The following is a 27,010-nucleotide window of genomic DNA, read 5'->3' on the forward strand; positions in this document are numbered from 1 at the left end:
GTCCGCACGGGAGGCTCACGGATGCACGCGCCTCGGTCTAAGCAAAGCGGAGCTGGGAGAGGCCGTTCCCATCCATCTCCTACTTTGGCACGCCGGGGCCTGCCTGCGCGATACAATACTAAGCAAGAAGAAGCTAGAAAGCAACGAAAGGAAAAATCGCGGAGAGGAAGCTTTTAATTGCTAATTGCCTCATTGAAAACGGATGGGAAATGTCCTATTGGACCAGAACTTTCTAGCGCGTCAGCGTGCCTCCTGGTCGGGTGATTCTCTTCCTCGCGCTTTTTAAAAACAAGGCCTAGGAAAGGGATGAAGACAGCCTCATCGCTGGCACAGGCGCCCTACGCTCTGAGTTTCTGACATCCTAAGCCCTTGCTCTACAAACGGACTCTGTCTCAAACGGGAGCGAAACGCCCAAACTAAACAGGGCCAGGAACAGAGGAAAGATGATGTGAAGAATGCCTTATCAGCCACATGATTCTGAGAATAAAACTTGGAGAAGAAGTCGCTGGAAAACACAAAGTAGAAAGAAGGATGACATGGAGGCTGAGCTAATCCCAAAAAGTGTTTTCCCCTCGAAAGTTTTCCATGAGATGTCAGCCACTTGTGGGGTGTTAAAATACTCTTCAGCTAGAGAATGCTGTATTTCCTTTGGCATTCCAGGCAGTTTCTAACCAGTGTTTGGAACTTGAAACTAGTGCCAAGCCTAAACACATCTGGTTGATTCCAGGCCACAAATAGCACTGGAATGCCTTCAACACCTTCTGTAGCTGCCATACTTAAAAGTTTATTTCCAAAATAGAATGGACAAAAAAAAAAAAAAAAAAATTATCAGACTGATGCTCCAGAGTTAAAGTCAGAAATGTGTCATGTAGGGCACTAGATATTATCCTAACACACATGAAGCTATGTGATTATATTTCCTAATACAAACTTGCATTTCATCAAATTAAATTATAAACCGGCCTTAGTAGATTCAACCCCATTTTCATTTGCTAAGTGTCATGTTATAAGATTAGGAACCCATTCTACACACTTCAGGTATTCAGTTATATGGTGATATATAATCTCAATTAGTAATCAAATATCTTTAATAATGTTATTGAATGCCTCTAGGGCAATCGACTATTTAGAAAACGCTGTAGGCTGCTGTATGTTATTTCATTAATGGTCTTTATCTTACTGGAATGTCCAATATAAATTTAGTGATGACGGATGTGGTAAGGCAAGTACTAAGTTCTGGAATAGGAAGTTATTTACCTGCAAGAGAAGAAATTAGAAAAATATTTGTGGGTGACTACTCATTGCATTGGAAATAGGGAAGATTCTGGTAATCTACTTCAAGGCAGTTAATGGCCTGAAGGAAAAAAAAAGGGCATAATTCAAACCACACAAGAACCACTTCTTAGCTCTTAGAAAAGATGTTTTGAATGAGGCCAACTGGATAACAGAAAAGGGAAATCCAACGGCGTGCCAAGAGTTTGGAAAGACAGGGTGTTTTCCATTCGATAAGACCACCATGGTGGGAAGGTCCTTTAGCAGGAAGCAGAAGTATATTTGGGAAAAAGATAGAGGTCTGGCCTTCCAGAAAACTTCAAGTTATGATGCACAGATTTGGTCTGTTGTGTGTACTTGGACCTTAAAGAAAAAGATGTTCTCAGGGACAAGGATAAGACGTGTCAGACAGTGGTTCATTCACAGGGGCAGGATGGTGCTGGTTTAGATCGTGGAGACGGTTTGGAGTCCGATTGCCTCAGTTTGAATGTGTCTTTTACAACTAGCTGTGCAACACAGGCATATTAACCTCTCTGAGGATCAGGGTCCTTGTTGGCATAAAGGAGGTCATTTGGGGGCCCTTAACATGTGGCCCAGGCATAAGGAGTAAACGAGGTAATGTAGTTAAAGTGGTTAGTTACAAGGATTGCACGTAGTAAGCACTCAATTAATGTTAGATAATTTTATTTGTTTTTATCAGTACACGTTCAGTAACTCCCCAAGTGGTAAGCAAGATAAAGAGCAGAGTACATGGAAGAAGTAAATCTGAATGGAAAGAAGAGAAATTGTAGATGAAAAATTTCTCGGTGCTTTAGTTGCTACAGCATGCGTAGGGAGAACTGTCCTATAACCTCCTTTGGATGTCTCATCAGCTCAGGAGCACAGGAGGTGAGAGAGTTAGGTGACTTCGTGGATGGGCTGTGAATAATCGTGAATGAACATCACAGTGACCACAGCTGAAATGGCTCTCTCTTTTCCAAAGGAACAAAACACAGAGCAGTGTCCTGAGAGAGAACAGACACTCTCCAGGACAAGTTTCAAGGCCTGTTAGAAATGCATGGGGGGGTGCTCATTAAGCTGCAGTCTATTATATAGGTATTCTGGTTACAGGCGATCAATTTTCAGGGAATTCAATCAATAACAAACAACATGCTAATAATAGAAATACATTAATTCTATAGTACGAACTGACAATCTGAAGGAATAAAATGTGCAGCTATTACACCATGCAAAGGACAGAATTTGGGGGGTGGGTTGGGGGACTGAGCTAAAACTTGCACTAAAAATTCTAGTACTCTCCAGAAGTGTCGCTGGTAAGAATTTAGTAAGTTCAATTTAAGTAGGAAAGCCTTGGAATTTCATCTCCTTTTAATTTGTTTGTTTGGTTTACCTGCTTTAAGTCAAGATTCCTGGAATTAAATTTCCACATGAACACGGTTCAGAATATACCCAAGTTGACATTGAGTGAATCAAACTTTTTAGGATATTTTTTTTCCCTAATCTCAAGGTTCATGATTCACCTGACAGCTAGAATGATAACTGAAGTTAATAAATGGAAGGTTTGTGGTATAAAAAATATTATCATATAATTGAGAAACAAAATTGACTGGTAATTTATTTAAAACTTTGACTTTATCTATGCAAAAGTAGAAACATTTTTATTACTTTTCTGAATAAGGTAGGTTTAAGAGTACCTACCACAATGTCTCAATAGAAAAAGTACTCAATAAATGTCAGATTTAAATTTTAGTGGAATACAAATGAGTTCGTGACAGTGCCTAACAGGAGTTTCAGATTTTCTGTTTCACTGTCCTGACTTGTGACAATTAATCCCACTGAAGTCAACTTCCCAATCCTGATCCCAGTCCAGGCCCCAGGAAAAGCAAGCAAGCAATACGCCATCATTAAGTAAAATTAAGCATTAAGTCTTTGGTGTCTGCCTAGGAAATAAATTAAACAATTCAAGGTAAAAGAGCACAAGATCTCAAGAAAAAGCAGTTCATAATTTCCTTCTTAACTTCAGCCATTCTGTATGCTAAATTGTGGACAGGTGTAACAAACACACTTTATCAATGACACATTTGTAAAATCAGCCCATAATCAAATGACGATTCAACTTGATTTCCCAATCTTAGAATCAATCAACCCAGAGACTGTTCTCATGTACAATTTTCACATTAGTACATTCTCAAATTATTACTAATACTTAATATAAATAAATGGAAGGCTTCTGGGGCCCAATTAGGAAAGGAAAATGGACTAAATTTTTACATACATCACAGTGCTAGAAAATTCATGAAGAACTTCACGGTGATGGAATCTAATACACTGACAGCAGTAATGTCATGAGATGTTTGGTCAAGAGACCAAAAAGTTAACACACTAGAAACTCGATAGGCCAGGAAGCCAACAGGAGGATAATGAATCACACATTTAAAGAAGTCATTGGATGGTTAGGATCCTGTTGCTATACATTACTTCTAGGCAGCAGATCTCACATCTTAAAGAACCAAGACACTTTATTTTTATTTTTTTAAATACAGCATCATTTTCAGATTGATTATGCATATTTATGTTTGTCAACTTTTGGGTCTCTCAACTGTCTATATGCCTATGAAGTTTATGGACTATCTCATTTATAAAAAATAAAGATATTGACGGGATGTCAATATGTATGATAGCCCTCACTAAAATAAAAGTTTTACACTCACCATGTAGTAAATGATAGAGTTTGCATATGGTCATATAATAAAACCAATCAGAGAGGGAAAGATGCCTTCAGTGATGTGCCTATTGTAGCTGAATAATGAAATACAAAATATATTTGAGGTTGATTAAAATATTAAATTTAGCTATGAAAATATCTTCATAAATATTTAAATAGGACTTGGTACTAAAGAAAACATCTATAGATATCTCTGATAAAAGACAAAATTAGGAAAATTTTGGCATTTCAAACACGGAATTCTATCACACAAGTATAGAAACTATTGGGACTTGCTTTTCAAACTAGGCTGTCTTTAATGTATCTTTAATTGAACTTTAAAAATAATAACAATATCAGATCATTGAAGAAAGAGAGATTACTGGGGTACTGTTATTTATCAACTTGGTTCTCTTCACCAATATCCTCCAGCACCTCCTGTTCCCCCAGCTTCCTCCCACTCTCAGGCTGCCTCCCACACATGCTCAGTGAGGGAAGAAGGAAGATGAGGAGGAGGACTGCTCCCCAAGGATAGTTTTCAATCACTAAAAAGCCACATACTTTGTCAGAATACAGCGGGTAGTACTCACATTATTACCCTTTCTTCTTTTATTTTTTTAATTTTTTTTGGTCTTTTCACCACTTTTCCCCCAAGAGCACTGTTAGGCTAATTTTTTCACTCCATATTAAAATGTTTGATACTAGACATTCTCATTTAAAAAGTGAGTTTTTATATAATTTCCCCCTGCCAATATTTTCATTGAGATCCTACACTCTTTCTTTTCCCATGGAGAGCCAGGACAGTGTGCCAAATTTGTAGAGGAGAAAAGTTGGAGCTGGAGGCTGGGTTGCTTGGTGGTTAAAGGTGGAGGAAGGAGGAGTTGGGACGGAGTGAGCACAGGCGCAGCTCCACTGCGGAGCTGCAGATCGGATCTTGGATTGTGGGAACCAACATTGCTTCGCATTATGGTCCTTTGCCTTTCTTTTCAAAAATTAACCCACTATCTCACTACTCGTAAGGAAGAACTAGGCTGCTATCTTGTCAACTCTGTATAATTGTTCCTAATTAGTAATGCATGAATTGGAAATAAGCTAATTAAATTTAGAAAGTTTTATTTTAGTCTTCCAAATAGAAGTAGTTTCCGTAGCTCATTTGGCATATTACTTTACTTATACCTTTTTCTCTCACAGTACTAACACTTCCGCCGTGTTCAAAAAATGGCCAATTTATAAGACTAAACAGAACCACCTCTAAGGTGCAGCTTACTTGAAGTTTGGCTGATAAATCTAATACATCACTGACTGAATTTTTCATTAAATCTTTACATAGAGCCACTGCAACTTGAGAATTTGAACATATTTTCAATAACTGGCTTGTGTCATGCCATTTCCTGGCCCTGGCCACTTAAATGTACCTTCGACAGGATCTGTGAATTTGGCTTACAGATTAACTTGAAAGATAGGAAGACAAGCACACTCATAAACACATGAATGATCCAATAAACAGGCAACAAAAAAGTCCTACGGAGCTAGGCAAAAGCATTATTTCTTCCTTGTTGAAGGTATCAGCATATGCTACATCTTATGTCGCACAAGTGTACTCATTAAATATTATGAAATGTGCAGCAGGCCGGGAAGCTCTAACTAGCTAGTCAAAGTCACTCATACCTGTGTGTTCGTATTTATGTCGCAGAAGGGAACTGCTTTTCTGGAATGTCTTGTCACATAAGTCACATGCATACATGCCACTCTCTGTCTTCTTGATCTTCTTTCGAGACAGACAGGAGTCGGAGTCTGTCATGTCATCTAGGCCTGACATGTAGTCTTGTGCTCCATCAAGCAATTCTCCCTGTGATATAATCACATAGTTCAACATAGTCGCTTCTCCTTGTGTTTACACCAAACAATTTCACGTAGGCTGACATTTGGAGAACCTCAAAAGCGCTTGCTATTAGTCAATCTCATTTAAAAAACAAAACAAAACAAAAAACAAATACTACTTTCCATGAACAATGTATGAGGTCTCACCTTTCAACCAAAATAGAAACCTCCTCCATCCTGGATGGTAGAGCTCATTGTTTTTTAAGGGTAAAAAATGGTCAACTCTGAAGGTCAGAAAAACATAAAATTTTCTAAAATCCTCAGTTTCCTTTATATCATGAAATATCCACAAGTGAAAATCAAACATCAGAATTTGTGTATTTTCAATGTGGTTAACTTTAGAAATGATCTGTAGCTGTAGAAACCCCATTTTAATTGAATTTTATATTTAGGTACAAAATGTTATTATTATGCAATCCATTTAAATGTATGTCTACCAACTAAAGGCCTCAAGCTATATTTTTATATTTAATTTTCTAATTTGAAATAGGGAATATTAATAACACTTTTTATCAATGTTCTATCTATGTTAAAACAGCCTTCAGCATTGAGCAATAATGAATGTGGATCAGTAAATTATTAAATTTCTTGATATTTATTTTGTCTTGATCCAAAGGAGTACAAACTTGCATGATAATATACATTTCCATTTGCTAGCTCACAGTTCCGTTTTCTTAGACTACGTTTGCACTAATTAATATTAGAAGAGATTAAATAGGCTTAAATACATTTACAAAGAGGGCAGATGTACTGTAAATTGGAAGCCTGGAACAGCTGTTACAGAGGTGCACGGCTACTTATGCTCCTATTTTGCAAACAGGGATTATACTTCATGTTGTTAAAACATACCTGCATTTGGATTGGAAAACCATAAATCATTCACTGGTTTGAAAAGCCCATCAGAAGTCAAGTGGAATGTGCAAAATGGGTTTTAAAATAGTCTCCAAAATACACTATTTTCTGTAAAACCAAGTACATATCAGACTCATATGTGTCTTTGCAGACTGTGAAGTGTGAACATTTACACAAGTAGGGTACTGTTCTAGATGCTAACCTTTAGCCTCTGTGGAAGTCCTGTCAAATACCGTTAGCGGTGTATAATTCTAAAAGCATACAGATCAATCTAAATAAGCCTCAAAAATAAGTCTGAAGCTCTTTATCTTTTGTAAGGCAGCCGTGTTCCCATAGCTCTGTGTTCTTCTGATTCTCCATTTGTTTGTCTAGCCCAGCCGGTTTGAGGTTCAAGTGAAAACCAACTCTGTCATGTCTGCTGTCTGCTGAAAAGACAGCACTTGATTTTGTTCTAAGACTCCCTCCACCCCGCATGCACATACCCGGCATAGTATAATTTTCAAGGTCTCCTCTGTTCAGAGAAAAAGGGTAGGTCCCATTACCTGAAATCCTTGTTTCCGCTGGTACTTTCTCCTCTGCTGCATATCAGCGAAAGTAGCTGCTCCAGTTGGGTAGGTATAGGCCATGTGTGGTAGGAAGCTCATCTGATCCAGTCCCGGGTATGGTCGGAGCCCAGGGATACTGGTCTGGACTGGTGGCATGAAAGTGGCAGGGGGAAATGCGCTTTGTGGAGGAAGAGCTGTGTACAAAGTTTTGGCACTAAATGGGTTCATGCCGAACACTGGGTTAGTGCTTTTGCTGTCCAGATTATTTGAGTTTGAAAACTCCTTCTTGATAAAAGTCAAGTTTAGAGGCTCATCCGAATTTTCAGATGATGAAGAAACACTGTTATGGTCTAAAGTTATGCTGCTAGCTTTTGTTTTGTTCTTTGTGGCTATAATACTTTTGGGTTCTTTCATTTGTTTTGGTAATGACAAGTCCAAAGGCTCAGCCTGGAGCTCCTCGGAAGAGAAGCTGTTTGGAGTGTAAGAACTACTGTGGGAGTTTTTAGAAGATGTGGAGGAAAGATTTAAGGGGGAGGGAGTATTACTCCTTGAGTGGTCCAATTTCTCAACTGGTTTAATATTGGTAAAATGGGAAGGTTTGGTTAGCCTGAGAGGAGGATCACAATTCGTCACACTGTTGTGGAGTTCTGCGATGGATGGTGATGTAATGGAGTCCATAGGTTTTACGGGAGACCTGGGTAATAAAGAGTCTTTTGTGGGAGGGTTACTGTTGGGAGCTAGCGGCTTGGAGTTCCTTTCCAGTGATGGTGACCTGGAATTTGAATACTGGTAGACTTTTCGTTGCTCAAACCATTCCTTCACAAATTCCTGAGGAAGGCCCACAGCAATGGAAATTTTCAGCAGTTCATCAGAATTGGGCTCCATGTTCATAGCATAATATGCTTTCAGTACAGACATGTGGTCCTTGTATGGGTTGATGGGGCTTGTCATTCCTTTCTCAGAAAGTACAGATGACAAGAGGAGGGCTTTATTATCAACAAAAACTCCAGCTTTGTTGGGGACTATGTTGTCGTGAGGTTGCAGGACTGCCTTGATCTCTTCGTTCATCTTACAAAGGTAACGTTCATGCTGATGCAAGGGAATGGGGCCAGGGAAGCTTTCTTTACAGAACTGGCAAGAAAATGGAGTGGATATGTTGTGGTTCTCGATCATTTTATCATCAGTGACCAAATCTATTAAAGTACGTAGCTTCTCTTTCTTGATATTACTGATCTGTCTCCTTGAGTCAGTGGTCAAGCTCTGGAGGCAAGCTTTGGCTTCATTGACTTTTTCTAATGTATAGTCAATAATACTCTTAGTGGCACCATTATGACTCACTACTGGAAGACCTACGGGTGGAATATTAGGAGAAGTAACTCCTTGTTCCTCAGGTTGAGAGCATGGATCCTTCATGTGATAACCTTTCAACTTGGAAATTTCTTCAGCTTTGCAGTCCATTTTTTGCCTGGAAACCGTATTGTCCACAATCTGTAGAACCTTTTGTACTTCGCTTAAGTTACTATTCATTGTGGGAAATCCGAGTAAAGGGGCTTCCATCCCTACACCTAAGTGCTGCATTGGACTCTGAGCAGATGGATGAACTCCCAAAGGGCTGGTGGCTCCAAGTGCACCATTCATGAAGGGACTAGTGCCACTAAACCCGTGTGTGGCCATAAGAACTTTATAGTCATTGAAGTCTAGTGGTTCTGTTTTAATTTTAAGTAAGCCTGTCTGTTCAGACATACTAAGTGGCTTTCCATTCTCCAATTTGTTTCTTAACTGGGTAATAGCTGAATTAGTAGGAGAAGAAGAAACAGAATTAGGGGAAGAACCCGTCTTGATATTGTTTCTCATTCGGCCATTTACAGAGATTAAACCAATACATTTCTTGCTGCTGATGTGTGAGCTGTAGGAACCAGAATGGGAGAAACGCTTCTTGCAGTTTGGGCACTCGTACGGTTTTTCACCTAAAATGATAATCAAAATCAACATTACATTTCTTCAACTGGGTAATGATTACAATTGTCTACCAATACAAGAGTCTGTGAAACCAAAGGGAAGGAACACAATGGGGTACCTCCACATTCTAGGTGCTTAGCTTAGAATTATGTGGCCATAACTGTTTCTGGGCTTTATCTACCCTGAGAGGACATAATTCAAGATGTTAGCAGTGGAAGGTGAGGGCTATCTATGCCTTTTTCAGCCAAGATCCCAAATCTCGTCTTGCCATCGGCAGCCTCCTATTTAAACAGAGTGTCAGATTAATGTGTGGTCAATAACACAATAAAGATGTCACAGTATTTAAAGGGAAGTGTCGCCATGGCTTTAATCAACTCTGTAGAGATTCCATTGATTCTACCAATCCAACTAGTCCTTTGAATAGCATCCAATTTGGTAATAAAATGCTTGGCAGAGCTATCAAAATAGTTATAAAGAAGAAATCTCAGTGGTCGGATGTTGTTCTGTAATATACAGCTCCCAGGAATCAAGGAACATTTATCATACAAAAGCTCTCATCCAAAATTCTTCAACGTTTTCTTTCATGGTTAGGTATCAAAAATGAATACCCTTCAAAATTTGCCAGCTGAGTTTCTTCAGGTCAAAAATATTTAATCTGTAGAAGAGCATTTGAAAGGACCAAAAAGGAGCCTCTAGATTTTGTAATAAATCAAAGCGTTGGCGATTTTTAGGAAGTCTAAACATGGCTTTTCTTTTTGTAAGATCATGCCACTGGTGGTACCATAGGTCTCATGAAGGCTGAGCAGGCTCACGTAGTTTGTGAAATAAAAGGCTAGTTCCAGAAAGCTACAAACAAGATTGCGTAAATTTTAAACAATCTTTTAAAACTCCCCTAATGAAACAAAATGCAAATGTGAGCACCGGCACCTCTGCTACTCACCACTGTGAATTCGCAGGTGTTCTTTCAGATGGTGTTTATATTTGAAAGCCTTGCCGCACTCTGTGCATTTGAACTTGCGATTACCTGCTCCTTGGGTCAGCATTTGGTGCTATAAAAGGGGAAAGACTGACATCAGTTTTGTGTGGGAGGAACAAAGGAAATTTGTTACAAATATTTTTAAAAGGCCTCCATTTTTTAGACAGGCCAAAAGGTTTGAGTGCATGTTTATTTATTTGCCCAGTCTTTCAGAGTTGCAATAAAAGTGATAATGTTGGCAATAAAATCGGAACAAATAAAAAAAAAAGTGCTTTCACATGCGCATCCAACACTTGCTTTAGAATTATCTCTGTAGTCTCTTTTCCAAAATGTTTCTTTGAGCCTTTGGAGATGAGAAAGTATAATTGTAAAGATGTTTGTGGTTCTCTGTGTTTAGTGCACATTCTAAAATCTGAAGATTCCCTGTTGGAATGCAACTGTTTTGTCAAGGAAAAAAATAAATATTATCCTGAAAAATTCTAAGTAGTCTCCAAAAAAACTCCCCATGCAAAGAACTAATTTTATCAAATTTTCTGTATCGGGGTAAAAGTATAGCTCACGCTAAAGCAATATCAATTTTAAAGGAGAAAAAAATAAGCACACATACATAAACAAAAAAAATTCTTGACTATAAATATTTCATTATGTGATAAGCATGTTTAAATATCCCATTCACTGTGCTAGTAGCAAATGTAAACCCTGTTTTTCCTGACGTGTTGCATATCAGATTTGATTCATTATCAAATGTAAGAGACAACATCTTGGGTTATAGCTGCTTGAGCAGTTTTATCACAGGCCAGTAGGAAGGACTTCAACGACTTTTCATTTTCCTTTTTAGTAGTGTGCTAGGGAGTAGGGACAAAAAAAAAAAAAAAGTTTGCTGAAAAGACAAGTTAAAAGCAGCAAAGATATAATCAAACACAGCTGACCTTTTTGAACAAGAGAAAAAAAGCACTGTGACTTAGAATTCTAAAAAAAAAAAAAAAAAAAAAAAAAAAAATACAGTCATCCACTCTGGATGCTCAAGGTAGGAGGTCAGCCTTTTTCAAGCAGCAATGACACAAAAGCCTTTTGCAAAAAGACAGCACAGAAACGGTATGACAACTGCTAGGGTGTGCTGAATCTTCCCACATTCCTAGTGAGACAGATGGTGTTACATGGGACACAGGGAGGTTTGTTCAAACAGCAGCAACCTTCAAAGATCAAGCGGAGCCCAGCCCGCCGAGCGCCATTGAGGGACCAGCGCTCATATGTTGCTGAGTTGCATAAACAAACAGCAACAGCTGCTTTGTCTCCCCCCACAGCCCTCAGAGGACTACTATAAACTTTAGTTGTGCCACTGTTAATATGATACAATCATTTTAATTTACTAATTGTAAATGCCATGAGCAAATGAGGGGACTTTTCAACACCAAAGCTACCATTCATAATGCGCCAACACAATCACACTTCTGCATGTGAAATTTAAAGCAGTTATGCTAGATAAATATCTAGGCACTTTTTTTTTTCCTGGAGTTTTTGTTCCTATAAGCAAGGGGAGATAAACTGTTACATAAGTGTAACTATGCGAGCACAGCTTTTGTAGCTGAACTTCGAAAAAGGTTCAAAGGTGACAAGCCCAATCAGATCTGAATGGAATGATTTTCCTGAGCTATTCTATTATAATAGTAAAATTCCATAATAAAGCATCATCACCATTTCTTGATTGGGTTTGGTTATTCTCATTTTCCTCAATCAAAGAAAATAATGCCCAGGAGAAAAAAGAAACATAAGAATGTTACAGAATATCCTGTTAAATCGTTGTTTTTTTTTTTTTTTTTAAACAGATACGGTAGCGAGGCTTAAATAGGAGGCTTCCAGATGGGTAAGGCCAGTTATTGGGACTTCAGACACACCATTTCTGTTACCATTCAAACACATAAGATCAACCTGCAGTCAGTTCTCCCAGGAGGGCAGAAAGAGCAGTGTTGCTAAAACATGGAAGGGACACTGTGAATCGATCCTATTCAAACATTTTAAGGATTTTAGAAGCTACGCTTACCTGTTCAAAACAGAGTTTTTATTTTTAACACAAATCAACCAAATGAGGCAGAACAAGCTTAACGTTTAGCCAGAGGCATGCAAATCAAAAGGGATCATTTAAAATGTAGGTCCAATATTGTAGTATCAATCCAGTTTATTTTATACCTATACAGACGTGTAATATGTCTTTTTGATTTAAAAAAAATGCTTACTTAGATTTCAGAAACTAGTAGCAGCTTATAAAAATACTCTAAGTACGTGAAGGTATTATATGACAAATGAAAGAAAAACACACTTCCTTTACTCTGACTTAGATCCTATATGAAAAAAAAATTCTGAGTAAAACTAGGTGAAAAATGGAATTAAAATTGCTGAGATGTTTAATAATGTATAATTAAAATGCTACGATTTCATTCACTTTTTTGTGGAACATAAAAATGAAACTAAAGTCAAGTTAAAGTGCAAATAAAATTTCTAAATTAGAAATTAACACACTCATTCGATCGTGAACATAAGACTATTAAATCATATTAGAAGAGACCATCAAAAAATCATTTAGACCTCAATTAAAGCTATTACCATTAAAAGATCTGCATCTTCAAAATGCCATGAAAAATTAATAATGATTGCCAATCAAAGCAATATCGTTTCTCTAAGGGGTTATTATAGAAAGAAATCACTTAAAACCAACCCCCCACCTGATCTGTCCCTGGCTTGTGCGTCACCATATGCCGCTCGAGCTGGGTGCGGTAGGCAAACGTGTAGCTACAAAGAGGGCAGGAAAAGTTCTCTTCGTTCTTCTCGTGGCGGTACTTGATGTGCTCCTTCAGTGATGTCAAGCGCTTGTAGCCCCGGTCGCAGTAGGGGCAGGTCAGCAGTTGGGCAAAAGCATCTGGAGTTCCAGGTGGCAGGTCTGTAGCCGAGAGACGAGAGGGAGAGAAGCAGGCCAAAAGGTCAGTAAATCAATGGCAGCTAATGGGCTGCCTGCCCGGGCTGGTATGACAGGAATCACTGCAATCTGCTCCACGAGAGCGCCATCATTGCGCTCGGCCTTCGCGCGCGCCGGTCCCCTCGCACACCCGGCGCAGACTTGTCGGAATCAGCTCACACTGCGCTGGGAAGTTAATTAATTACTGGCGCTTTTGGGGGGAAATTTAAACAGCTGATAAATGAGGAAATTCTCTTTATGTGACTGACAGTTCGTGGTAAAAACCTTTGGTCACATGCGACTCGGGAATTCACAGCCGGCCAGAGAGCTGTTTCAGGTGTCAGTAAACAAGAAAGGGAAGGCGAGGGGTCACTCTTTCTCAACTTTTTTTTTTTTTTTGGTTCCTCAAAAGTGAAATATTTCAGAAACATTGGAATCAATTTCGATATTTTTATCTCTTAGAAATAGGCTCTAATTGTTCTTGTTCTTTATTGGATGTACAAATGACACAAATTTGCTGACAAAAAAAAATTTCACAATACCCTAAAATTACAGTTCTAATCTTTGCTCATGAAATTCCATGCCTCTGCAGCTGTTCTTCAAATTTTAAGGTAAACACCCAGGCATGTAGTGCATTTGTAATTGTAACAGCTGCAGAGGTCAGTGTAGTGGCTAAAAATGAATTACAGCCTCACCATTTTCTTCTTGCCCATTGGCCTCTGGCGTGCCAAGGCGAGACAGCTCCTCGGGGGCTTCTGGGTAAATAATGGCTGTGTCACTGCGCTGAAGGTACTCCTCGATGCTGACTGCATGGCCATCGCGTTCCTCCAGTTTTCTTTTGGCAAAGTATTCCTCAAAGTCTGATGTGCAATTTGCATTCTTAACTGAAATCATAAGAGGACATCATAAATATCTTTGTGGGGCCTTCTTCCCAGGGGCCCAAGCCCATTCATGGCATTGTTAGTACGGAATATTGACTTGCAAAAAGACAGCAAATAGCTACTTTATTTGGGAGAAGTATCGCACATGACCAGTCATTGACTGAAGGCTTATTCTTGTCATATGTGCAAAAAAAAAGGAGGACACTTTGCTTTACGTTAAATAGGCACATCTTATTTTCCTCTTCCCAGAATACCGTTCCACATAATTCACAAAGAATGAAAGATAGTTTCAAATGTTTTTGTTTGTTTGTTTGTTTTTAGGGAAAATTAAAAAAATAAAAAACAGAGCTACATTCTAAGATCCATAAACATGAGAGATAATAGGAGCTCAAAGCCACTTTAACAGTCTATATAAAACTTCCTTTTCTTTTAAGAAAGGTATATTTAATTTTTTATTGTCCACTAAACTTAACGTGCCTAACCACAGATACATCCTGTTGCTAAATATAAGCTTTTAACCTTCCACTCTCTGCACATCACAGATGGCCAAGACTACACAGTCTGACACAGATGCGAAAGGATAGATATTCCTAGAGAGATAATAATGGGACTTTGTTAAAAAATCATGGGATGCGGCACTTTATCTTTTCCTATAATTTCAAGATTTAGCTCAGTATTTTAAAGCTGCCTGAAAGTAAAATGAAGCTCACAAATAGAAGTGAATTAAAATTAACAGAAATATTTCATAAAAGCAAAAGAAACTGGCTATATTATTGTGTGATTTTGATATGATTTTTAACTTTTGTAATTATGACTCTGTTCCCATGAAATGAATAAGAGCTGCAAATCAATTTTAGCAACCGTGTCACAAGCCTTTGTATATTTGAAACCTCTAAATATGTTTCGGAAATAAGTTGTGGCTTAAGTAATCTAAATAAACATTTTTATGCATAAGACAGTGTTGGGAGTGTGCCTGCTACTGTAAGTAGATGAATAAAAGTCCTTTGCGAGTACAACTAATGGTGGAGACCTGCTTTCATAGTTTCTGAGAGCTGTTAATCTTGATTCCCCTATATTCTTCACCTCACCTGCTCATCTTTTCATAAAAGATATTACAGTATTTGCCATACTAATTATTTCTGACCATTTGTGCCAGGGTGATGTTCACGCAAGCCAGTCAATTTTTCTTTTTATTTTCAATTTTATTGTTGCTTTCACTGCTATGAACTTGTGGATTACAGATGAAAAGAACAGAGAGTGGAACCTTCCATTAATTCAACAAGTACTGAATGACTGTACATGGTAGGTGCCATGTCTTGTTTCGATAAGCAAAAAACAGAGGCAGTTTCATCCTTCAAGAAGACATGAGAACAATCAGTACAACTGGTATTTTCTCCAAAATAAAAATATTACACACTCACATAAGTGTTAGGGAAGGACGTTGTGTGGTAGTTTGAAAGAAGCAGCAGGGGGACCTGATGGAGACTAGATCAGGAAAACTTTAATTGAGAAGGCACAGAGTTTACTAGCTGTAGAAGCTGGGGCAGAGCCGCTTGTGCAAGGATGCAGGGCCTGGAAGGAGCATGGTGTCTTTCCCCATCCAAAGAGACAGAGCTGATGTGCCCACAGTGGAAGGGAAGCAATATGATGCGAGGGTGGAGAAGCAGGAAGGAACAAGAACATGTGGCATACGGTAGACCTGTTACAGATTGGGGTTTTATTCTAAGAGAAACAGGAAGCCATTGACAGGTATTAAGCAAGAAGATGACTGGATGAAATTGTGAATTATCAGTATTTTTAAATGACAACTTTGGCTATCATATGATAGGGACTGCAGGAAAAGAAAAGTTGATTCTGAGAACCCAATTGGGAGTTTCTTGCCATCAAGCAAAGGTAAAGGTTAAGGAATTGGTGATGGAGACTGTGAGAAGTGGCTGGATTTGAGATATTTAACAAGTAAAAACACTAGGCATGGGGGAAGGATTGGGTGTGCCAAGGAAGGAGAGGCTAAGACCTTATCCTAGGTTCAGGCTTTCCAAATTTGATGGATGACAGGTGACAGCCACCAAAGCACGGAGTACCAGAATTCTAAAAGCACTTGAAACTATGAACTAATACATTGTATCAAATAAAAGGAAACTGGGGAGCATCACACTTTGTAGACTATTAAACTAAATGCTAAGAATCCTGAGTGGCATGATCTCAAAACTTTCCCTTTTGCCACTCCAACTTCTGATAAGTTGAATAAGAGCAACAGTCTGATTGCAACACCTATATTTCCTTCAAATAAAGGTTTGGAATGTATAATAGTAGATTATGATTTTATATCTTGAAATTTGTTTAAACCTTCTCAGAATCTTGTCTTTAACTCTTTTATTTATTTATTTACTAAGATTTCATTTTTAAGTAAACTCTGCACCCAATGTGGGACTCGAACTCACAACCCCAAGATCAAGAGTTGCATGTTCTACTAATGCAGCCAGCAGGCACCCCCAAGTCTTAAATCTTTCAGAAGAACATGAACATTGATTAAGATCAATCAAATTTCTGTTAGATGCTCATGATGCCATAGATGCTTTCTAAATGGTATTTATTGGTAGTGAACATGATGGTGTCATTCAACTTGAGCCATTAAGTCTCTAGAGAGTACAAAGAACTGACATCTTGCACAAACTATTTGTTCACTGTTTTGGATCATCAAAATGACTTTACATCTATTGAAAAATCACCTTTTGTTTTTAACGCAAGAAGAGATAAAGGGGACAAGATGGTGGATCAAAGATGAACCTCTTTTGAGCAAATTGACTGATTTGACCAGGGACTGACTTTCTTTTTCAGCTCTATAGCAGTGGAAAGTCACATAACCACTCCTTTTTGAACCCAGACCTATTTGAATGTTGTCAGATGTTTAAGGCATGACTTATTTTAGCTTTTAAAGAACACTGATCCACTTGATGATCCTTAGTGCAACCTAGTAAACATGGATGGATGGACATTTTAACATCCTACTTTTATCTTGATATTTCAGCAACTATTTGAATTATCTGGCTATCTTTTCATGGATTTTCATTTGCATATGAATGCTGCCATCAGAAATGTAACCAAATGCAAATTCGATGGGATTTGCATTAATAGCCTTTTGGCTTCAATAGGAGGAAAATTCTGATTTTTCTGGATAGGCAAACTAAACTGCATCTAGAAACAACACTACTGGTATTTGGAGATGCAGTTCACTTGCTAGATCAAATCTGCCTATGCTAGATTTCTGTGTCAAGTGTGATAGAGACAAAAGACCTCAAATCACATGCTCTCTTTAAAGATCATCTTTGATCATCTTTGTATGCTGAGCTTTGAGTATATTGCCTAGAAAGCAGTAGGCTCTCAAGAATCATTTACAGAATGAATGCAGAATAAATTATGTGTTTAACACTAACCTTGGTGTAGAAGTCTTCTAGTAAAAGGAAGCATAAGATAAGATACCCACAGTTGAGCTATGAATTCAGACCTGCTATTCAGGCAATTCTAGAATTATTACAATTATGTGATTAATTGTGTAATGATGATCATATATCCTTGAAAGAGTTCAGTAGAGTTCAGGTAGGTATTTGAAAAGAATTTCATGAAGAAGACAGCTCTCAATCATTTAAATCTATTTGCTCTATCAAGATTTTCTTCATGTGGTACAGATATGCTACGAGCTGTACATCTAATAAGTGGGCTATATACTAGACTTCCATGAGCTAGCCTAGGCATAACTAACCCAGAAGTAATGTGTTTTTTTACTTGGTGTTGTGAAGGGTACTTTTAACATATGGTTTTCCTGCCCAGTTCTACAACATTCTCCTTTGCCTAGGAATGACTCCCCCATATTCTCTATGTCAAACTTTATGGTACCCAAGGGAGTTGCACTGTTATTGCATGATTCTGCTCCCCTAGTCATAATAGATTAGTTGGCACCTAAAGTGAACCTATCTTAGTCCTCCATTCTCTAAGCCAAACTGTTGATTGTCCAGAGGTAGCCAATGGATCCAACTGAGTCAGCAAATCTTTCTTATAATTTTAGGACTGTTCCAAAGGGAGTATCAAGGGAGTCTATTTTCTTCAAGTGACTGTATCTATAAGAGTAGAACAAAGAAACTGGTATATCTCATGTAGGGTAAGAAGATTTATGAAGAAAGAGACTGAAGCAGGTGTGCAGAGAAAAGAGAAAAGCAAAGACAAGATGGCAAGTCCTGACAGTACATTTCTAGATATATGTGCTCCTGAGGCCAAGCTATACCTGTGTCCTTCCAGTGGCTCTGTGGTGAAACCTCCTTAGATTCTGGGAGCTGGAAAAAACCCTTTTCTACCTCAGGCTATGTGTGTTTCAATCTCTGAGATTCAAAATCATCCTAATTGTTATATTTGAACCAATAATGGGATTAAATTTTGGTTACTCAAACTTGCTGAGGAGAATGAAGTTTTGGTTCTGTACAGAAGTTTACATTTTTGGTTTTTACAAAGGTTTTGTAATACTGTATTGTGGACACAGGAATGAGGTAGAAAATTCACTACAAAGTTATAGAATTCCCCACTGCATTCTTCTAGTGTAAAATCAACCTCATTTTCCTTTTTTTTTTTTCCCCCTGTAATCCTCTCCACTCCTTGGTCTCCTTGGAAGAACTTCCAAAACACACTGACAAAGGATATTTGCATGACATTTATGATCAAACCTTAACAAAAATTCACAAGAAACCTCAAAGTAATTTCTTTCCATGCTTTCTCCAGAGATTTTACATTTAGTTCTAAAATTTACTCTAGTATCTTACAAATATCTAAACCTCCCCTAAGATCAGGTAAACTTTTCTATATCTAAAACAAAAAACAAAAACAAAAAACTTCATTAATTAAAAAGGTTTCTTCAACCCCATGTGTATTTTACTATTGTTAGGATAAATTTCTAGGTTGCTTCAAGTTAGAAAAGCCTCACGTTTCTTGTAAATATGTTCACTCTTACTAATGTTGCTTATTAATGATACTTTCACAAATACTTTTATGTCTCTTAGATATTGATAATTTTAGGTAATGATAGTCATCAATATGGATTGACTTTTCAAGTTATTGCTTAAAAAACAAGCAATGTAGATAGAACTCTAAATGAAAGAGATGTATTGGTCTTCAACTCAGGCACCTCCCATAACGGAGTTTTTAGGACACTTTCTCAAAGATACTTGAAAGTATGTTTTGGGGCACCTGGGTGGCTCAGTGGGTTAAAGCCTCTGCCTTCGGCTCAGGTCATGATCCCAGGGTCCTGGGATCGAGCCTCACGTCAGGCTCTCTGCTTAGTGGGGAGCCTGGTTCCTCCTCTCTCTCTGCCTGCTTCTCTGCCTACTTGTGATATCTGTCTGCCAAATAAATGAATGATAAAATCTTAAAAAAAAAAGTATGTTTTGCTTAGTGTTTACAAATAGTTAAATCATAATGAGACCTTGATACTTATTCCTTCTTTTTTCCCTTTTTTCTCTATTTACTTTCATCCCTTCGCCATTTATTTTCTTTATTTGTAATGAGCATGTGTTCATGTAGGAAGGCAGGTATTCTACTATAACTGATATGTTTTCCATTTTCCATTTCATTTAAAAATTGAAGAAATATGTTTGAATATTATGCCAAGCCATTTTAATGAACATAAAATGAATAAATAATTCTTACAAAAAGAAAACATCTTGGAGGATCTAGGAAAGCTGAAGTAAATACATGTAAAAAAAAGGGGCGGTTGAATCATTCATCCATCCCACTGCTTAATAACTATTTATTGAGTGCCTACTAATGTCAGAGAGTGTGCTTTGGGATAAGGACACAATGGTGTTGATTGATAATTGTTTTCCTGATTCTGTGATTCACATATTGAGAGATATATACATGAAATGGCTGTGCTTCTATAATATACAGACATATAAATACATAATGTATAAATGTATGAATATATACATAAATGTATAAAAGGAATATATATGTATATAAATATACATATATGGATACTTCTCAGTATAATATAGAAATTATGTACTTGTCATATAATTTGACTTTTATTTGTCAAGGCAAAGGGACCCGGAGAAGCAATCACAAATCTAGGTAACTGTATTCATCATCTGTTAGAAACATAGTCTTTTTACTGACATTCTAGATGATAAGAAAACATAGAAAATTGCTTTTAATTTAGTCTTCTGTATTGAATTTTTAAGGAAGCCCACGTAGGGGAAGGGAGGGAAAACTTAATGGGAAGTCATCAGAGAAGGACACAAACCAGGAGAGACTCTTAACTCTAGGAAACAAACTGAGGGTTGCTGGAGGGGAGATGGGGGCAGGGCGGGGGATGGGGTTAACTGGGTGATGGGCATTACGGAGGGCACCTGATGAGTACTGGGTGTTATAGGCAACTGATGAATTATTGAACATTATATCTGAAACTAATGATGTATTATATGTTGGCTAATTGAATTTAAATAAAAAAAGATAAAGAAGCCCATCCTCAGCATTTGTTGAGGTATATAAATTCTCATGGCTACTTTGTTTAAAGTTGACTAATTAATGAACATAAGCATTTTTTTATCATTAAAAATGATAAAAAATGCTTTTTTTATCATTAAAAATGCATGTGTGCCTTTCTGTAGAAGGCTTCCAAAATACATATTGGCACCAGATATTTAAAAACAACCGTAAGGAAAGAGGATGATCTTTTTCTCATTACACAGCTACGCAGGCAGCCCAGCAGAGCGCCCCACTGCTACAGAGGTGTGTGCAAAGCCAGGGAAGCCTCCTCCAGAGAGACAAAAGTTTTCTTTTCTTCTTGGGAACTACCACAGTGCCTGGGTGGGTCTCTCCACGCCTGCTCTGACAAGGCTTTCTCCAGAGAACGCGTGCTCAGAGGCCAGTGAGGGCCCCTGATGTGTAAGAACTTTAAGAGAGAGAGAGGCAGAACGAACGGGGGATGGGAATCTGGGAACCCATAGTACTCTGCACCATCAAATATCTCCCTCCACAGCAGGAAGCAGCCCAGTCAGGGACACAGTCTAATTTTAAAGTGAGGTTTTATATTAAGGGATTGTGAATATCAAAATTTATAGAGACCACTGACCCTTAGGCAGTTTTGATTGCTATGTATAGAGACAGAATCTAAGACTTTCAAAGGAAGCCTCCCAAGTAAGTTCCTATGTATTTATTTTTCACATTACTGTGTAATTGAAAATTTTGGAATTGGTATCTTACTGAAAAGAATCTTAGACTGTGTTATAATATTTTTGAGGGGCTTATAAAGTAAGGTGTTTTGCCTGGCAATTCAGTACTCTTCTTAAATGCTTTTTGTACACACACAAAAACCTAAGGATGCTCTAGGACAGTGGTTTTCAAAATGTGGCCTCAAAAAAGGGGGGAGGGGGTGGCCTCCAGGCCAGCAGGATCAGTAGTACCTGAGAATTTGTTAAAAAACGGAACCAGAGGCACCTGGGTGGCTCAGTGGGTTAAGTCTCTGCCTTTGAATTCAGGGTACTGGGATTAAGTCCTGTATCGGGCTCTCTGCTCAGCAAGGAGCCTGCTTCCCCCTTCTCTGCCTCTCTGCCTACTTGTGATCTCTCTTTCTCAAATAAATAAATAAAATCTTTAAAAAACAAAACAAAACAAAACAAAAACCGGAATCAGCAGTCTCTGTTGACAAGCCTATCAGGGAATCTGATGCACACCTAGTTTACGAATCAATGCCCTGGGAATTCAGTTATCTCCATCACCTGGCTAAATTAAGGTATTCGGTGACATGGTTTTGGGAAGCAGCTCAGAATTAATCTCTTATCACGTGGCCTTCCTGACCCTCAACCTGAGCTCAGAATTTCCTTCTGCAGGTATCCATCTGCATATCTCAATCACTGAACTTAAGCACAGCACATTATATCCCTTTAAATACATATCTGTGAGCTGATTGTGTTTTATTCAGTTTTGTAGCACCAGTGCCTAGTACACTGCCTGACACACAGCTAATCCTCAATAACTGAATGATCAGACCAGGTTCAGGGTCATTGGGCAACCCATTTTGGCTCAGCCACTTATGATTTTTAATCTCAGTATCCCTATCTGTAAAATGAGCTAGTAAATGCTTTCTGAGGTATCCCTGAAGTTTCAGAATTCCATACTTCCAATAAATTAGTTACCCTAATTAACTTGCTTTTTTATTCACTGTCTAGGCCTAAAGAATTTCATCTATATTCTTGTCAGTTAAAAACTCAAAGCAACATAGCTTTCTGACGGAGGAACCATAGACACAGATGAAAATTTTGGAGGTGACTAGAAACCACTGACAACATCACAAGGAAAACAGTGCTTATTAAACATTTGTTGAGTGAATGAAGGAGACACTCAAGAAGGTTGGGATATCAGTTATCTGTTGTGGGAACCCTTGCTGTGAAGTGGAGATATAGCCGCTCCTAATCACAAACAAAGCTAACAAAACCGCAACATTCATTAGCCAGGAAGTGCCAGGCTCTTCTTATACGCTGATTATGGTCGGCAAATGACCCTCCTGTCTCACCTGCCAAGGGCTAGCTACATCTGTTTTTCTCTCTTCAAAACCCACCTTTCCCTCTATTTTATTTTTATAAACTTACCGAATGGGGTTAACTACACATTTTTTTAAAGATTTTTATTTATTAATTTATTTGACAGAGAGAGAGATCACAAGTAGGCAGAGAGGCAGGCAGAGAGAGAGAGGGAAGCAGGCTCCCCACTGAGCAGAGAGCCCGGTGTGGGGCTCGATCCCAGGACCCTGTGATCATGACCTGAGCCGAAGGCAGCGGCTTAACCCACTGAGTCACCCAGGCGCCCCCTCTACACATTTTTAAATGATGATTTGCATGACCTCTCTGGATGACAAAACTCTTCCAACATGTAAGAATGTGACAGATAGTATAAACAAGAAGAAAATGACATGCCTTATAATAATTTGATTCTCTGCATGTTGAGTACTTAGGTACTGAATTATCTGATAAACAGATCTTGCACAATTGATTAACCCTATATATCCACTCAACTCTACTTGAGAAATAACTTAAGATTAAACTTGTGTGGCTTTCATTACCCATACCAGAAACCTCGTTAATTTTAAAAAAGCTTAATTTAGGGGCACCTGGCTGGCTAGTTAATGGAGCATGCAACTCTCATTCTCAGGGTCATGAATTCAAGTGCTGCATTGGGTGTGGAGATTACTTAAATTTTAAAAAAAGGATTAAAAAATTTAAAAAAATTTAATTTAAACTCCATGCAAGAATAATAAGAGGAATTGGAAGTTATTAAGCCAAGAGGATAATAATGGTACAGAAATGTTCTTACCCTTTCCCCCTCTTTCTTCAAAGCTAATGGTGCGATGCATAGAATTTGTATTTAAAGAGGTCAAACCACTTGCTAGCCTCCTAACCTTCTCATTAGTATCATCAATTTAGGGGGGTTATACCTTCAACCATGGTATTTCTTGCTCAGGCAAGATTTTCAGTCTTGATCTAGAGATTTCCAACCGCTCTGGAGACACCTCAGAAGAATCTGGTAAACCTGGACATAGTCCGCATTTCCCTGTGGTAGTTCAGATGGTAAATCCCTGATTCCCCCCCCACCACCACCCATTCTGGCTTATCCTATGCTATTATCCTAATGCATTTTGTGAGCTATAAGCAGAGCTGGCTACAGTGGGGCCCAGAGAGTCTGGGGCAAAATGACAACAGCAGAACATTAAACCAAAGTCAAAGCTCTAACAAACACAGGGCCCTGGGTGTAATACCATGAGGCAGGACCTCCCCCTCCTGTGCCAACTAGCTCAGCCAGTGCTTTGTTGTCTTTGTTCAGGCTTCCCAGTAACAGATCATTAGCAGAAAGGGTAGGGTAGGGTGGAGTTCAAAATTCTAGTCTAATTTCCTCATTTAACAGATGATACAACTAAGGTATAGTGAGGTTTATGATTCATACAAAGTTAGACAAATAATTTCTGGAAAAGCTTGATGGAGAATTCATATATCCTGACTCTTAACCCACTGCTCTTTCCACTGTATCATAGTGACTCAATATGTGAAAGAGAAAGAGAGAGAACCCCATTTTTTCAGTTTTTCAGTATGCCCAAATGATTTGACATGATTTGAATACATCTTAGATGCTGACAAGGTTGCTGACATAAAATTAGTATGGGGAAAGCCATGGTAAATTCTCACGTCAATATAAATAAAATACAGCATTTTAAACTTTTCTTTTTTTCTCAGTTTTTCCTTTCATGTTCCTGCTCTCCATTTTTTTTCACTGGGTGATCCACATCCAAGTCTACTGGGGTAAAGTGAAAACATCCAAGTTCTTCAAATTCTCTACTCAAGATGCTTATTTATAATTTCCATTTAATATTTCAGGATTATGTTTTCCTATTTTAGATTTTTTTCAGTCATGTTTCTAAAGGCACCCAGAAAGGAATGACTTCATGAAACACCTTCCAAAGGTGAATTTTTATTAACTATTATGGTGATAGTAAATAAAAAATGTCTCAAGCTTAACTTGGAACTAGAGACCAGGAAAAAAAAAAAAAAAAAAGAAAGAAAAAAGAAAACCAACACCCTTTATTCATGGTTCATTTTGCTTTCCCATTCCACATATTACTTGTTTATTCCCCCACATGCTTAATGATATCCTCCTACATGCGTTCCACTTCTTCAGATTAGATGAAACTGTGTCATCCTGTCATAATACTCCATCCCTCCCAGACCTTTCCAGCACAGCCGTGCCTGCTTTCATCTATCTAAGCTCACAGAGCAAAGAGGATGGGTCAACAAACTCCTCAGTTCACATGGCTGTTCCAAACCAATGTTCCTAAGTCATGCATCATCATTAATTTGTTTATTCATTTATTTATCAATTCAACAAACAACCCATTTGTCAACCATCAAGATTGCATCAACACCGCACCCACTGAGAGGGACTACGAAGAAAAGCAAACTTAACCTCTACCCTCCAAAACCCTCCAGTTTGCAACTGTAATTTTTTGAAGCCTCAGTCATCCATTTTTGCTATCATGTTTTAACACACTACTTGCATAGCTCAGGTAAGATGACACTTGTCCTATGGTCATGTTTACGCCAGGGCTGTTTATACTATTTCTCTGGGAAACTTCATGGCTCAATAGTCCATGCGGGATTCTGGTTTCCAAGGCTTTGAGTCTCTCTAAGCACAGGGATGGCCACACTTTGGTACTGGGCTAAATCCGCGACACTTCCAGCTCTGCAAACCAGAACGTGAAACTCAATCTGTTTCAGCCTTCTGCCCTTTCCCACCATCCCGTTCTTTATTCCCCTGATGTAGATTCTTCACTGTGATAACTGGGCTCTGACAAGTCTTCACGTCCCATTTCACCAGGTCTGCTTTTACTTGCCTCAGTTGACCTCGGAGCTTGAAATTTTTTCCATCCCTGTCCCTTATTCTTGTATCCTTCTTGCCCTGCCCAAGAACATCCAGCCCAGTTTCTTTGCTCCTAGAGTATCAAAAATGTCTAAAGAAATGTAAATAATTGTAACAGACTTGTTTCAGTCCATGTTATCCAAATGGGATCTTCTTTTGTGATGGTAATTGAATCTTCATATATTGTCCACAGCAATTACTCTAGATTTCTGTTCTTCAAGAGTCCAACCCTACTCCCTTCCCTTACTGTCAACTGATCATCTCTTTTCCTACTTAAAGAGTGCAGCTCACATGACATGAATTCCCTGAACTACCTTAACTTCAACCAAAATCATTCTTCCTTTTTCTTTTGATCTTATTGCTAATAAATCTGTACCTCTGCCCACAGCAAAGGCTACTCTCTAAGGCTACTTCCTCCCAAGCTACTGATAACCCAGTCTCCTTTTACATTTTCAGCTTTCTCTATGCCTCACTTTTGCACAGAGCCATATTTAACAAGCCTTCTTCCTGAAGAAAACCTTCTCTGAATTTTGCAGTCTCTTAAGACACTTCTTTACCCTCGTGTCTCCAATATTTGACCCTACACTGTCAAAAACCCTCTGCAATATTGAGCATCTTTCACTTGAACGTACATGGCTTGTTGTATTTCAAATAAAACATCTTCATCCACATATTGTTATGATGCTAACAATAATGATGATAATGATGGCTAGCAACAACTGTTTATTATGTCTAACATTGTGCTAAATATTTTACACACATTTCTTATTCATCTACCATTGTTTTATTTACCCAGTTGAAGGTAAGTCCTTAATGACAGTGACCGTTCATTGTATTTTTCAAATACAAAGTGTCTTAAACTTAATAGGGTCACCCTAAGTGACTATTGATCTGAATAGCTAATTAGGCTATTAATGATTTTTTGGGTAAAGTTTGCCTTCATGTCATTATGATTTTTTTGAAGATTTTATCATTAAGTAATCTCTACACCCAAGGTGGGACTCAAACGTACAACCCTAAGATCAAGAGTTAAATGCTCCACTGACTGAGCCAGCCAGGTGCTCTGGGATTTTGCATTTTTTAAGAACAAGAGTTATATCTTCTATTTTCTTAAAGTTTCTTTCTCAAACCCCAGTTTAAATTCTGTACACAGCAAACACCCTGACAGAAAAGAATAAATGTAGGTATCTTAGTAAAGTGATGAATATTGTATTATTTGTTTATTTGATTGTCATTCAGGACAAAAAGAAAAACAACATATGATTCCTGATGCCAGCCAGTGATCAAAGGAAAGTCTTTGACAGATTTCATCATTATACACAAACATTGTAAATACCACTATCTCCTCTTCTATGTTTAAAAAAGGATCCCAGGTAAAGATGAAATGAAATAGAAAACTAAGCAATATGCAATTCCTTCTCCATCTTCATGTTTTGACCTCAAATGCTTTGTTGGAGCAATGAACAGACATTTGTCCTACAGCTTGTCTGCTTGGTTTTCAAAGATGTCAAAGGAATTTAATTGGCAGAGGCTCTCAAAATT

General features: G+C 38.2%; 1 protein-coding gene across 5 annotated transcripts in view; it reads right to left on the minus strand.

The window, feature by feature from the left end:
• The window catches only part of ZEB2 (zinc finger E-box binding homeobox 2), a 134,806-nt gene that overhangs the window by 5,646 nt on the left and 102,150 nt on the right, over nucleotides 1-27,010 (minus strand). For all 5 annotated transcript variants that reach the window (XM_059166777.1, XM_059166778.1, XM_059166780.1 and 2 more), the window contains 5 exons: nucleotides 13,835-14,023; nucleotides 12,910-13,124; nucleotides 10,154-10,262; nucleotides 7,252-9,221; nucleotides 5,645-5,825 (listed from right to left, as the gene is read on the minus strand). In XM_059166777.1, coding sequence (XP_059022760.1) covers nucleotides 5,645-5,825; nucleotides 7,252-9,221; nucleotides 10,154-10,262; nucleotides 12,910-13,124; nucleotides 13,835-14,023 — 2,664 coding nt within the window. The remainder of the gene's footprint in view (nucleotides 1-5,644; nucleotides 5,826-7,251; nucleotides 9,222-10,153; nucleotides 10,263-12,909; nucleotides 13,125-13,834; nucleotides 14,024-27,010) is intronic.

Source organism: Mustela lutreola, chromosome 3 (assembly GCF_030435805.1).
Source record: "Mustela lutreola isolate mMusLut2 chromosome 3, mMusLut2.pri, whole genome shotgun sequence".
Taxonomy (NCBI): Eukaryota; Metazoa; Chordata; class Mammalia; order Carnivora; family Mustelidae; genus Mustela; species Mustela lutreola.